At 41.2% G+C, this 14,304-nt stretch overlaps 1 protein-coding gene across 2 annotated transcripts in view; it reads left to right on the top strand.

Moving 5' to 3' along the window:
• Positions 1 to 14,304, top strand: part of prkg1b (protein kinase cGMP-dependent 1b) — a 730,867-nt gene that overhangs the window by 563,916 nt on the left and 152,647 nt on the right. For both annotated transcript variants that reach the window (XM_059947430.1, XM_059947429.1), the window contains exon 8: positions 12,630 to 12,695. In XM_059947430.1, coding sequence (XP_059803413.1) covers positions 12,630 to 12,695 — 66 coding nt within the window. The remainder of the gene's footprint in view (positions 1 to 12,629; positions 12,696 to 14,304) is intronic.

Here is a 14,304-nt window from a genome sequence, read left to right as displayed (position 1 = left end):
CCGTAGACTGGAAGCTTGCGAATGTCACACCACTCTTTCAGAAGGGGTGGAGGCAGGGAAAGGAAATTATAGGCATTCACTGGTTGGGAAGATTTTGGAGTCCATTATTATGGATGAGGTTTTCGAGTACTTGGAGGCACATGATAGAATAGGCCAAAGTCAGCATGGTTTACTTATGGGGAAATCTTGCCTGAGAAATCTATTGGAACTCTTTGAGGAAATAACAAGCAGAATAGACAAAGGAGAGTCAGTGGGTGTTGATTACATGGATTTCCAGAAGGCCTTTGATGAAGTGCTGCACATGAGGCTGATTAATAAGGTAAGAGCCCATGGTATTACAGTAAAGATAATAGCATGGATAGGTAACTGGCTGATTGGCAGGAGGTAAATACTTGGAATAAAGGGGGCTGATTCTGGTTGGTTGCTGGTGACCAGAGGTGTCCCTCAGAGGTCAGTTTTGGGACTGCTTCTTATCATGTTATATGTCAGTGATTTGGGTGATGGAATTGATGGCTTTGTGGCCAAGTTTGGATACAATACAAAGATAGGTGGAGGGGCAGGTGGAGTCTGCAGAAGGACTTGGATAGAATTGGCAGATGGAATACAGTACAGGGAAGTGCATGGCCATGCATTTCACCAGAAGGAATAAAGATATCAAATCGTTTCTAAATGGGGAGAAAATTCAAAATTCAGAGGTGCAAAGGGACTTTGGAATCTTTGTGCAGGAGTCCTTAAATGTTAATTTACAGGTTGAGTTAGTGCCCTTAACAGTATACAATCTCTTTACACCCCTACCAAGATGCATCATTTCACATTTGGCCAGGTTAAACTCCATCTGCCATTTCGCCGCCCATATCTGAAACTGACCTATATCCTGTTGTATTCTTTGCCATTCATTTACGCTATCCACAACACCACCAATCTTCATATGTTCAGCAACTTACTAACCCAGCCATCTACATCTTCATCCAGGACATTTACAACACTTGTATATACATCACGAACAGCACAGGTCCCCGTACCAATAATGGCAGAGAAGAGGCAAAATAATCAAAGGAGGATTAATGGTTTTGTGAGAAAGAATAAGTTGCAGGGGGAAGGGGAAACTATTGGAGCTGCTGCCTTACTGTGCCAGCAGTCCAGGTTCAATCTTGACCTCTTACCGTCCTTGCAAATATGTGAGATCCAGTTTTTTCCCCATAGCTTAAAAATGTGTTGGTTAGTAGGTTAAATCAGCACCCTAGGCCCAGTTGTCAATTGTCTTAAAAAATACGGTATTACAGGAAAATGGAATTTGCTTTCCTGAGAGCTCACATTGAATCGATGGGCCGCATGGCCTTCTTCGGTTTCATATTAAGTGAGTATTTAAATAGTTCTGGCATTTCATTTCATGCTTTAATCTCTACCACTTCAGTTGTCAAGATTCTAAGCTCTGGAAGTTCCTTCCTCATTATCTTTTGCTATTTCTTCCTTTAAGGACTGTTTTATTGACAAACACTTTGGTCATCTATCCCAACGTTACCTTTATGTTACAGACATAAATTTAGTTTAATAATGACTGTGTGAAGAGTGTTTTTTTAGCAACTTTAAAGATCGTTGCATAAATCTAATTTGTTGAGATTAACATTCAAAGCACAAATTTGACAACCAACGGGCACATTTACCAAACGTCACCTATTGTGTAATGTTTTATGACAACCAATCATCAAGTCCAAGTTCAGATATGAAGGGTCTCAACTAGAAACATTGATACTCCATTTCCACAGATGCTGCCTGACCTGCTGTTTTCACTAAGTAGTTTTTTTTTGTTCTAGATTACAGCAACTACTGTCTCTAGTGTCTCCTATTCATGCAGTATTACCGGTAATGGGCAGGAGTCCACTTGCTTTTATGAAGACCTTCTACAGCTTAGGCTGCTAAAGTGGCTCTTTACACTACATATGTTTTATGTCCTGACTGTTATACCATAAATTCAGTTTGATAAACATGGGCATGCTGGTGTAGAAGAGGCCATTTCATGTGATTATAAGCCTGGAGATTTAACAGACAGGTGTTATTTGTTCTGCCCCAAGGGCATTCATAATGTTGTCCTGGAGACCGATGTATTAACAAACAGGTGCCAGTGGACTGCAAGAGCCAAGTTGGAAGCATCCCATCTCAGGGAACAGTACTGTAATAAAACAGTGACAGAGGTTTGTGTTTGCTGATATAGATAGAAGCAACAGCCTGGATAAGAGAAGGGCCCTGGTGATCGGTATACAGAACTTTTTGACGGACTGTGTGCTTTTTAAAATGGCCCTGAAGGTATCGTGTTCTTGCCACTCTCAGCACTTGTAAATTCTGGTGTCCTGTTGCTTTTTGAGCCTGGAGGTGCACTGCATGAAAGCCTGACCGTCTCCAAAGAACAGAATCCTATGGTTGACTAGTTGAGAGGGCTTGATGTGAAGCCTGGTCTAAGTGAACGATTTGCAGAGAAATATGAGCAACACTGACACTGAAACGGAGTCGGAGTACTCCTCCTCTGATTATAGTGATGAAGAAACTGATGGGGAGATAGCTGAGTTAGTGAATTTATTTTCCTTGAAACCTATGCATTTTAAACATAGATCTTTTTAATCAATGTCTTTGTTGATGAATGTGTTGTTTGATGAGAAATTACTTAAAGTATGCATGCCTGCAACTCAGCTGGAAAACAGAGTCACGCATGTGGTTAAATATCTTTGAATGTTGTCAAAGCTGATTTAAGTTTATCTGAAATGTAGCTAAAATATTTAGCTTTCATGGATCTCGAATGACCATAAATCCAGCTAACATCAGTCAGACCATATTTTAAATTACAACTGATACATGTATTGAAATATTAATCATTCTCTGGACTGTTGCCTAATGCCAAGATAAATCCGTGTTTCTATGAGGTCATAAGTTGTTGCTGAACTGAAAATGACGGCTTCATAAACTTAGGAAAGCTATGGTTATAAATTGCTGATCAGTGACATAATTGTGACAGATGTAAACTTTCTCAATGTCGGTAAAATATTTTTCTACCTTTGTTGAGGGGAAAATGTTGAGGGTTATGTAAAAGTATTCAGCCCCTAGGATGATGTAAGAGCACCCCAACTCCATCCGCTTTATCCACACAGAAGGAATCCAGAACTAGATTTGGTTTCATACTGTATTTTAGAAGGTTAAAATTTTGAAGAGCTATCTGCTACTTTTATTTCCAATACTGTTTTGAGAGTGGAAAATATATTTAATTCTATACTCCACTTTTACAAATGTGATCAAAGTGCTGTTTGTGCCAATCATAAAGTTTCAGTGGAAGAATTTTCCTGTAAAGTTTGAAGACAACACAGAATTATGAAGTTGAACAATAAATCAAAGGGCAAGTTTCATTTTCTGAGCTTCCATTTTGCAAACTAGCAGTCCTACCAGTAGTATTTCCTGGGTTTGGTACATGAAGACTGCAAGGATTTTCCAGTGTGACTACTGCTGTGATTTCTGCAGAGAGGTTGATCGACAGCTTTTCAAAATTTGTCAAGTTGAAAGTTGCATCAAATGACACAAAATTAACCTTCTGTAGTGATGTAGTTGCAAGTTAAGAGCTGGCCATTTAAAACTGAGTTGTGGGAAAATGTTTTTGCTCAAAGGGCACTGAAACTCTGGAAGTTTCTGCTCCAAAAGCTGGCAGAAGGTTTGCCAGTAAATATATTTAAATATTTTAAAGGCTGAGAAATTGAGGGTTACTGGAAACTGGCAGCAAATAAGAGTTGAGGCCAGCATTGGTCAGTAATCACCGTACTGAATGATGTTGCGAACTTGAGGGATCTGGTGGAAGACCAGATATAAACTGCTCAGACATGGCAACTTCGTCCCGTTGATAGCTTCTCAATGGAAAATTTTACATTAAGTAGTTTTAGAGTCACTCTATTTGTAGAACTATACTGTTTGAATAGCAATTATTAACTATTAGCACAACCACGCATCTGCCCATAGCCTGAAGGTGTCATGTATGCTTAACAACTGTGATAATCGTTTTTACCACTTTTACTTCAAAAGAATTTTTTTTCATTAATGCAACCATCAGAAGGTTCTGCTATTTGTTGAAATTATGACTTACCTTTTATCTCCATTTTCCCATGCCAAGCTTGCTGCATAGCTCTCTGATTTTTCAACACTCTAGATTTTTGCCTTGAATATATTCAGCAAAAGGCTTCATGGCCCTCTTTGAAGAGAATTCCAAAGATGAGGAGTTTTCTACTGATCTGACTCCTGAATGACAGACTATTGGTTTTGAGATTATGAATCCTGGTTCTGCTCATCCAGCTAAAAGAAACATAATTTTTCTACCACTCATGACCCTGAAGATTTGTGTCTGTATAAATGAGAACACATTTCATTTTGCTAAACTTAAGCCAGCAGAAATCCTTCTGCTTACTTTCTCCACATCAGATAGCCCTCCCCCCCCCCCACTTCCAGAGATCAATCTAGTGAAATTTCGCTGCATATATTAGAAATATATTCTTCCTTAAGCAATAAGATCAAAAAGTTTCTCATCTTAAGAAGGAGATTCACAAGGCAAGTGAGTAATAAGCGCATGGAACATATTGCCAGGGTTAGTGATAGAAATAAGTGGTGGTAGAAACAATTACGAAGCATTTAGACAGACACATGAACAGGAAGGGAATAGAAGGATATGAACCTTGTTCAAGGTTCAAAGTAAATTTATCATCAAAGTACATATATTGTACTTCACCATATACAACCCTGAGATTCATCTTCTTTTGGTCGTACTTTGTAAATCCAAGAACCATAATAGAATCATTGAAAGACTGCACCCTACAAACAGCCAATGTGCAAAAGGTAACAAATTGTGCAAAGGCAAATGAGAAAAATAACAATAATAATAAATAAATAAGCAATAACTATTGAGAACATGAAATCCTTTAAAATGCACCCATAGGTTGTGGGAACCATTCAGTAATGGGGCAAGTGGAGTTGAATGAAGCTGCCCTCACTGGTTCAAGAGCCTGATGGTTGAAGAGTAATAACTATTCCTGAACCTGGTGGTATGAGTCCTGAGGCTCTTGTACCATCTTCCTGATGGCAGCAACAAGAAGAGAGCATGACCTGTGTGGTGGGGGTCCCTGATGATGGATGTTGCTTTCCTGCGATAGCATCCCATGTAGATGTGCACGGTGGTGGGGAGGGCTTAACACGTGAGGGACAGGGCCAGATCCGCTACTTTTTGTAGGATTTTCCTTTCAAGGGCATTAGAGTTTCCCCACCAGGCTATGATGCAACCAGTCAATATTCTCTCCAACGTGCATCTATAGAAGTTTGACAAAGTATTAGATGTCATGCTGAATATTTACACTTTTCTAAGGAAGGAGAGGCTCTGCTGTGCTTTCTTTGTATTTACGTGCTGGGTCTAGGACAGGCCCTCTGAAATGTTAACAGCGACAAATTTAAAGTTGCTGACCATCTTCACCTTTGAACCCCTGATGAGGACCGACTCATGGGCCTCTGGTTTCCTTCCTGCTGGTCGATAACCAGCTCCTTGATCTTGCTGACATTGAGGGAGAGGTGGCTGTTGTGGCACCACTTAGCCTGATTTTCAGTTTTCTTCCTATATGCTGATTTGCTACCACCTTTGATTTGACCAACAACATTGGTGTCATAAGCAAACTTAAATATGACATTGGAGCTGTGCATAGCCATACAGCCAGGCGAGTAGAGCGGGGGTAAGCACACAGCCTTGTGATGATCCTGTGTTGATGCAGATTGTGGAGGAGATTTTGCCAATCTGAACTGACTGAGGCCTAAAAGGGAGGAAATGAGGATCCAATTGCACAAGGAGGTATTGAGGCCAAGGTCCTGAAGCTTATTGATTAGTTTTGAGAGGATGATAGTATTAAATACTGAGCTGTAATTGATAAAGAGCATCTTGATGTACGCATCTTTGCTGTCCAGATGTTCCAGGGTTGAGTGATGAGCCATCTGCTGTGGACCTGGTGTGCCATTAGGCAAATTTTCCTTCTACCAAAACAGGCAACCTTTCATCTCCGTATGTTTTGTTCTCTCTGCAATGCCTTTACTGATGCAATAGCTGGTTGATACCTCTTTGAAAGGTACCAGAATGGATAGAAGATTGGCTGACGACAGGTGGCAAAAAGTGGAAATAAAGGGGCCTTTTTCTGGTTGGCTGCCAGTATGTCAATGATTTAAATGAAGGAATTGGTGACTTTGTGGCCACATATGTGGACAATACAAAGATAAGTAGAAGGCAGGTTGTGTGGAGGAAGCTGGGAGTCTGCAGAAGGACTTAGTTTGGGGATGGGCAAAGAAGTGGCAGATGGGATATCATGTAGGGACGTGTATGGTCATGCACTTTGGTAGAAGGAATGAAGGCATGGACTATTTTGTAGACGCAGAAAAATTTTAAAAAATCAGAGGGCAGAGGGACTTGTGAGTCCTCGTGCAGGATTCCCTAAAGGTTAACTTGCAGGTTGAAATGGTGGTGAGGAAGGAAAATGCAATGTTAGCATTCATTTCGAGAGGACTAGAATACAAGAGCAAGGAAATAACGCTGAAACTTCATAAGACATTAGTCAGACCACATTTGCAGTATCAGGAGCAGTTTTGTGGCACTTATCTACAAAAAAATGTGCTGTGGTCAAGAGGAGGTTAACGAGAATTATCCCAGGAATGAAAGGGTTAACATATGAGGAGCATTTGATGGCTCTCGGCCTGTACTCACTGGAGTTTAGAAGAATGAGAGGGATATCTCATTGAACCTGCTGAATATTAAAAGGTCTGGATTGAGTTGGTATGGAGAAGATGCTTCCAATAGTAGGGGAAGTCTAGCATTAGAGGGCACAGCCTCAGAAATGAGGGGCATCCATTTAAAACAGACATAAGGAAAAGTTTCTTTAGCCAGAGGGTGGTGAATCTGTGGAATGCTTTGCTACAGATGGCTATACAAGCCAAGTCATTGGATATAGTTAAAGCAGAGGGTGATAGATAGGTATTGACCCCAAAGGAAATTACAGTGTCACAGTAACATTACAAGTGCACAGATATACAAATAGTAGAAGGAAAATAAGAAATAATTTTCAAAACTGATCTCCAACAGTCCAACAGGAGGGGTTCATCACTTCCCTGGCTACTCATTGTAGAGCCTAATGGTCAAGGGTAAAAATGCCCTCATATAGCACTCTTTCAAACAGCACAGTTGGCTTAGTCTCTTACTAAAAGTGCTCCTCTGTGCAGCCAAAGTGGCATGCAGAGGATGAGAAACATTGTCTAGAATTGCCAGGATTTTCTGTAGGGTCCTTTGTTCTACCACAGCCTTTAGTGTGTACAGTCGATAGGTTCTTGGTGATTCAGGGCGTTAAAGCTTATGGGAGAAGGCAGGAGAATGGGGATGAGAGGGATAATAGATGTAATGAAGGAGCAGAATTGATGGGCTGAATAGCCAAATTTGCTCCTAGGTCTTATTGTCTTACCAAGCTTCTGTATTCTCTTACGAACTTCACTGCCACAGCCTTAGTATCAGCAAATTTGGATATATTAAAGCTGATCCCTTCATTCATGTTTTTGAAATAAATGTGCCTCAGCACTAATCTCTGCAGCTTCCAACCACTCAGTGCCTCCTAACCTGAGGATGATCTGTTTTGAGGCAACACGAGTGAATCTGCAGATGCTGGAAATAAATGAAAACACAAAATACTGGCAGAAGTCAGCAGGCCAGACAGCACCTATGGGAGGAGGTAGTGACGACGTTTCGGGCCGAAACCCTTCATCAGGAGTGAAGGGTTTCGGCCCAAAACGTTGCCACTACCTCCTCCCATAGATGCTGTCTGGCCTGCTGAGTTCTGCCAGCATTTTGTGTTTTTATGATCTGTTTTGATCCTACTCTCTTTTTTTTGGCAGTTAATGTTCAGTGCACACAAGTATATTACAATGCAACCTGTGTGCTATAATTTTGCTTATCTTCCTGTGAGGTAACTCATCAAAGGCCCTCTGAGAAGTTCTTACTCATTTGTTAGTTACAATCACAGAATATTTTCAAAGACCTGTCAAGCATGATTTTGCTTTCATTAATATATTCTTAGTGTTTTTAGTATTCTTACATATTCCAAGCGCATTGCTACTAATTGTAATCTTGGCATTTTCCCAGCTACTGATGTTAGGTTAACTAGTCAGTAGCTTTCCCTTTTCACTCCCCCTCTATTAAATTGTGTTGCATTTGCTATCTTTCAATCTGTGGCAAAATTTCAGTAATATATGGAATTTTGGAAGATGAGAACCAGTACATTCACTATCTTTATAAGTTGTAGTGCAGATCACAAGGTCCTGGGAATTCATTGCATTTCAGTCCTATTAATTTCTCCCATCTTTTTTAAACAGTACCCATTTCCTTCAGCACTTCATTCACTCTAGAAGTGTTCTCCACATATTTTTGTTTCTTTTGCAAATAAGCCTTTAATCACTCCGCTATATACATTCCTCAGTAACTTTTAACATTTTTGTTACTTATTTTTATATAGAGATACTGCACGGTAACTGCAGTAACTGGCCCTCCTGGTCCAGTGAGCACACGTGGCAAAATTATAGCCATGTGTCCAATTAACCTACTAACCCCTACATCTATTTAATGTGGGAGATAACTGGAGCACCCAGAGGAATCCTGTGCGGTCAAGGGGAGAATGTACAAACTCTTCACAGACGGCAACAGAATTGAACCCGAGTGGCTGGCACTCTCATAGCCTTACAATAGACAATAGACAATAGACAATAGGCGCAGAAGTAGACCATTCGGCCCCTCGAGTCTGCACCGCCATTCTGAGATCATGGCTGATCATTCACTATCAATACCCAGTCCCTGCCTTGTCCCCATATCCTTTGATTCCCCTATCCATCAGATATCTATCCAGCTCCTTCTTGAAAGCATCCAGAGAATTGGCCTCCACCGTCTTCCGAGGCAGTGCATTCCACACCTCCACAACTCTCTGGGAGAAGAAGCTCTTCCTCAACTCTGTTTTAAATAACTGACCTCTTATTCTCAATCCATGCCCTCTGGTACTGGACTCTCCCACCATCTGGAACATATTTCCTGCCTCAATCCTATCAAATCCTTTAATTATCTTAAACGTTTCAATCAGATCCCCTCTCAATCTCCTCAATTCCAGCGTGTACAAGCCCAATCTCTCCAATCTCTCTGCGTAAGACAGCCCTGCCATCCCAGGAATCAACCTAGTGAATCTACGCTGCACTTCCTCAATTGCCAGAATGTCCTTCCTTAAACCTGGAGACCAAAACTGTACACAATATTCCATGTGTGGTCTCACCAGGGCCCTGTACAAATGCAAAAGAACATCCTTGCTCTTGTATTCAATTCCCCTTGTAACAAAGGCCAACATTCCATTTGCCCTCTTCACTGCCTCTTGCACTTGCTCATTCACCTTCATTGACTGGTGAACTAGGACTCCTAGGTCTCTTTGCATTTCTCCCTTACCTAACTCGACACCGTTCAGACAATACTCTGCCCTCTTGTTCCAGCTTCCAAAGTGGATAACTTCACATTTATTCACATTGAATGACATCTGCCAAGTATCTGCCCACTCACTCAGCCTATCCAAGTCTCCCTGTATTCTCCTAACGTCCTCTTCGCATGTCACACTGCCACCCAGTTTAGTATCGTCAGCAAACTTGCTGATATAGTTTTCAATGCCCTCATCTAAATCATTGACATAAATCGTAAAGAGCTGTGGTCCCAATACAGAGCCCTGTGGTACCCCACTAGTCACCTCCAGCCAGTCTGAGAAACACCCATTCACTGCTACCCTTTGCTTTCTATCTGCCAACCAGTTTTCTATCCATGTTGAAACCCTGCCCCCAATGCCATGAGCTCTGATTTTACTCACCAATCTCCTATGTGGCACCTTATCGAATGCCTTCTGAAAATCTAGGTACACAACATCTACTGGCTTACCCTCATCTAACATCCTTGTTACACCCTCAAAAAACTCCAACAGATTAGTCAAGCATGATTTGCCCTTGGTAAATCCATGCTGGCTCGGCCTAATCCTATTTCTGCCATCTAGATGTGCCACTATTTCGTCCTTAATAATGGACTCAAGCATCTTCCCCACGACTGACGTTAGGCTAACAGGGCGATAGTTCTCCGTTTTCTCCTTCCCTCCCTTCTTGAAAAGTGGGACAACATTAGCCACTCTCCAATCTTCAGGAACTGATCCTGAATCTAGGGAACATTGGAAAATGATTACCAATGCATCCGCAATTTCCTGAGCCACCTCTTTTAGAACCCTCGGATGCAGACCATCTGGACCCGGAGATTTATTAGCCTTCAGTCCTACCAGTCTACTCATCACAGTTTCTTTCCTAATGTCAATCTGTCTCAATTCCTCTGATATCTTATGACCCTGGCCCATCCATACATCTGGGAGATTGCTTGTGTCCTCCCTGGTGAAGACAGATCTAAAGTACGCATTAAATTCTGTTGCCATTTCCCTGTTTCCCATAACAATTTCTCCCAATTCTTTCTTCAGGGGGCCAACATTGTTCTTAACTATCTTCTTTCTCTTCACATAGCTAAAAAAGCTTTTGCTATCCCCTTTTATATTCCTGGCTAGACTGAGCTCATACCTGATTTTTTCTCTCCGTATTGCTTTTTTAGTTAAGATCTGCTGTTCCTTAAAACTTTCCCAATCATCTGTATTCCCACTCATCTTAGCCCTGTCATACTTCTTTTTCATTAATGCCACACAATCTCTGACTTCCTTTGTCAACCACTGTGGCCCCTTCCCCCTCTTTGAATCCTTCCTTCTCATTGGAATGAACTGCATTTGCATCTTTTGTATTATGCCCAAGAATATCTGCCACTGCTGATCCACTGTCTTTCCTGCCAGGGCATCCGCCCATTTAACTTTGGCCAGCTCATCCCTCATGGCTCCGTAGTCTCCTTTATTTAATTGCAACACTGACACCTCTGATCTGCCCCTATCCCTCTCAAATTGTAGATAAAAACTTATCATGTTATGATCACTACTTCCTAATGGCTCCTTTACTTCAAGATCAATTCCTGTTCATTACACATCACCAAGTCCAAAATAGCCTCGTTCCTGGTTGGCTCAAGCACAGGCTGTTCCAAAAATACATCCCTTAGACACTCCACAAACTCCCTATCCTGGGGTCCAGCACCTACCTGATTCTTCCAGTCCACCTGCATGTTGAAATCTCCTATAACGACTGCATTACCTTTAGCACATGCCAATGTTAACTCCCTAATCAACTTGTACCCAATATCCACGCTACTGTTTGGGGGCCTGTACACAACACCCATTAGGGTCTTTTTACCCTTACTGTTCCTCAGCTCAATCCACACAGACTCTACTTTCCCTGTTCCCAAGTCACCTCTTGCTAAGGACTGAATCTCATTCCTCACCAACAGGGCCACCCCACCCCCCTTCCCATATTTCTGTCTCTACGATAGCACGTATACTCAATTCCCAGGCCTGATCCCCTTGCAGCCATGTCTCCGTTATCCCAACAATATCGTAGTTCCCCATTTTCATCTGAGCTTCAAGCTCATCTGTCTTATTTCTGACACTACGCGCATTCAAGTATAGAATTCTTAGCCCATTCCTCCTCTCTTTGCTTAAAACACTGTCTACTGTACCTAACCCAGCTCCTTGAACTTCCATCGGGCAAATTGCACCCTGAATTTTGATGACCTTCTCAAGATCACCCAAACCTTGTACACATTTAACCCCATGCACCTTCTGACCAACCCTCTGGATCTGGATCCCTGCCCCCTGCACATCTAGTTTAAACCCCCCCGAGCAGCACTGGCAAATACTCCTGCAAGAATGTTAGTAACTGCTATGTAACTTATGTTAGTAACTTACAGTAACTGCTATGCTGCCTCAACCTATTACTTCATGTTTAGAGCATTAACAGCCTCATTTTAGTTTTTTTGTTAGATTACTCTCATATTGTGTTTTCCTTTCCCTTGACATTTTCAATCCTCGGGTATACTACTTTTGGAAACTTCGTAAGCTGTTTCTTTTGATCTAATATTATCTTTCATTATTTTTATTTATTCAGCGATACAGTGAAGGCCCTTCCGGTCGTTCAAGCCACACAGCCCCTGCAACCCCCAACAAACCCGATTAACCCTAACCTATTCACAGGACAATTTACAATGACAGATAAACCAACCTTTGAACTGTGGGAGGAGACTGCAGGACCCAGAGAAAACCCAAGCATTCAGTAGGGAGGACCTACAAAGACTCCTTACAGAATAGCACCAGAATTGAACTCTGAACTCTGGAATGTTCCAAGCTGTAATAGCACCGCGCGGACCGCTACACTACCACAAGTAAATCACATTTTCTGTTGGTATTTTGTCTTACACACACACACATATATATATTTACTATAAATGATGTATTTAATTATTATGTTAGCCTTCTCTTTTCTATTGTAGTTTCCTTTGCAATGTAGTTAGAAGCTGCTCTACACCTATCATTCTAACAAGCCTTGATGATGTACACAGCCTTGATTTACAACCTTGTTTAAAATTTCACTTTTCTTTGTATTTGCAGGGAGGATGTGAGGACAGCCAATGTGATTGCAGCTGAAACAGTGACCTGCCTTGTGATCGACAGAGAGTAAGTAAAATGAATCTTATAACCACCTTTCTGCTATTTAGATGGGAAAAGCAATGAGGAACCTGGACAAGATGGGCTGTGGGCCTGTTTCTGTGTTGTATGATTCTTTGAAGCCCATTGTCCACATGGGTAATGCCTTGATCAATAACAAAACTCACAATCCTGTGCACCAACCAGGTAGCATATTATTAAACAAAGAGCACCTGTAAAATTCCAGGTAGAACAGGAGATGCAGTGACGGGAAAAGTTGTTATTGGGATGACATGTTTGCTAAGTTTCATACTAGCTTTGCCAGCTGCGTTGTCAGGGTACCACTCAGATGGTAAAGAGCCACGCCTAGGTGTGGCTGGCAGACAGACATTCTAGAGTTATAATTTGATCTTCCCTGAGCGTGGAGAATGATCTGTTGTCATTACCACAGCTGGGTTATTCGCAGACTAAAGATCCTACAGGTTTTTTGAACAGTTAATTATTGTGATCTGTCCATTATCATGTTATTTACTACATAAAATGGATTTGCCATTTCATGAAAAGATTTTTGAATTATAATAAAAGTATTTGAAATATTTATTTCTGATCTTATTTTAGCAAATGTTTTGTATTTGCATAATGTGCCTTTTATACATCATATCTTTTCTCTCTGTGAACTTTGTACTGCCACTGGTTCAGTGAATTTATCCATTGTGGACCTGATAACACATAGCCCATGGTCTCTGCTAAATTAATACATTGAATGTGGGGTAGTGATAAGGGGGTACTGGAATTGCCCCTTGACCTCACCAATTTAGAAAAGAAAAATATGTGTTACATTTGTTTCCTGATAAATTCCAAATATCTCCATCTCAGTTGCTAGGGGCTCTTGTTTGAGGTACACAAGTGTTTCTTATTCGACGATTGGAGTGGGTTTGGATATGATGTCCTTCTCTTTGTATCACAGTCTTGGAGCAAAACTTGCAGAAGGTGTTTCAAAGAGTTTAAGGAGGTTTAAACCATGTACAGTGTCCGGTGCTGCTCCCTTCATTTCTTGTGGGGTGGTTGTGCGGTGACAATCATATCCACTGTTTCTCTGGATGGATGGAATACACACCATGATTCAGGGAATTGCACTTTGGCCACTGAGAAAAGGTGACTCTTTGGAATTTTCAGAGTCAGGTTTGTCCGGTTTCTTGAAGATGGTCGTAATTACAGCACATTCTGAGATCTCCACGGATATCCTCCTCTTATTAGAAGTGAACATTAAAGCTGTGGATTTGTGACTTAAGTTCTTAATTGCTGAGCTTTAGGAACTCACTGTAGATAGCATCTGCTCTAAAAGGATATTTTTTGAATTGGGATAAAGTTTCCATTTAGTCACTTTTATTCTCACTAGAACACATGAGATTGAGGGATGACCTTATAGGTTTATGAAATTGTGAGGGGCATAAGATAGATGGTCAGAGCTTTTTCCCTATGGCAAGGGAGACTGGAATGAGAGGGAACAAGTTTAAGGTGAGATGGGAGACATTTAAAGGTGATCAGAGGGAGAAGTTTACACAGTGACTAGTGGTTATCTGAATAGATTTGGCAGAGGAATTGATAGAGACAGCTAAAATTATAATGTTTAAAAGGC

The sequence above is a fragment of the Hypanus sabinus genome, chromosome 22, assembly GCF_030144855.1.
Source record: "Hypanus sabinus isolate sHypSab1 chromosome 22, sHypSab1.hap1, whole genome shotgun sequence".
Taxonomy (NCBI): domain Eukaryota; kingdom Metazoa; phylum Chordata; class Chondrichthyes; order Myliobatiformes; family Dasyatidae; genus Hypanus; species Hypanus sabinus.
This window is presented reverse-complemented; position numbering and strand designations above follow the sequence as displayed.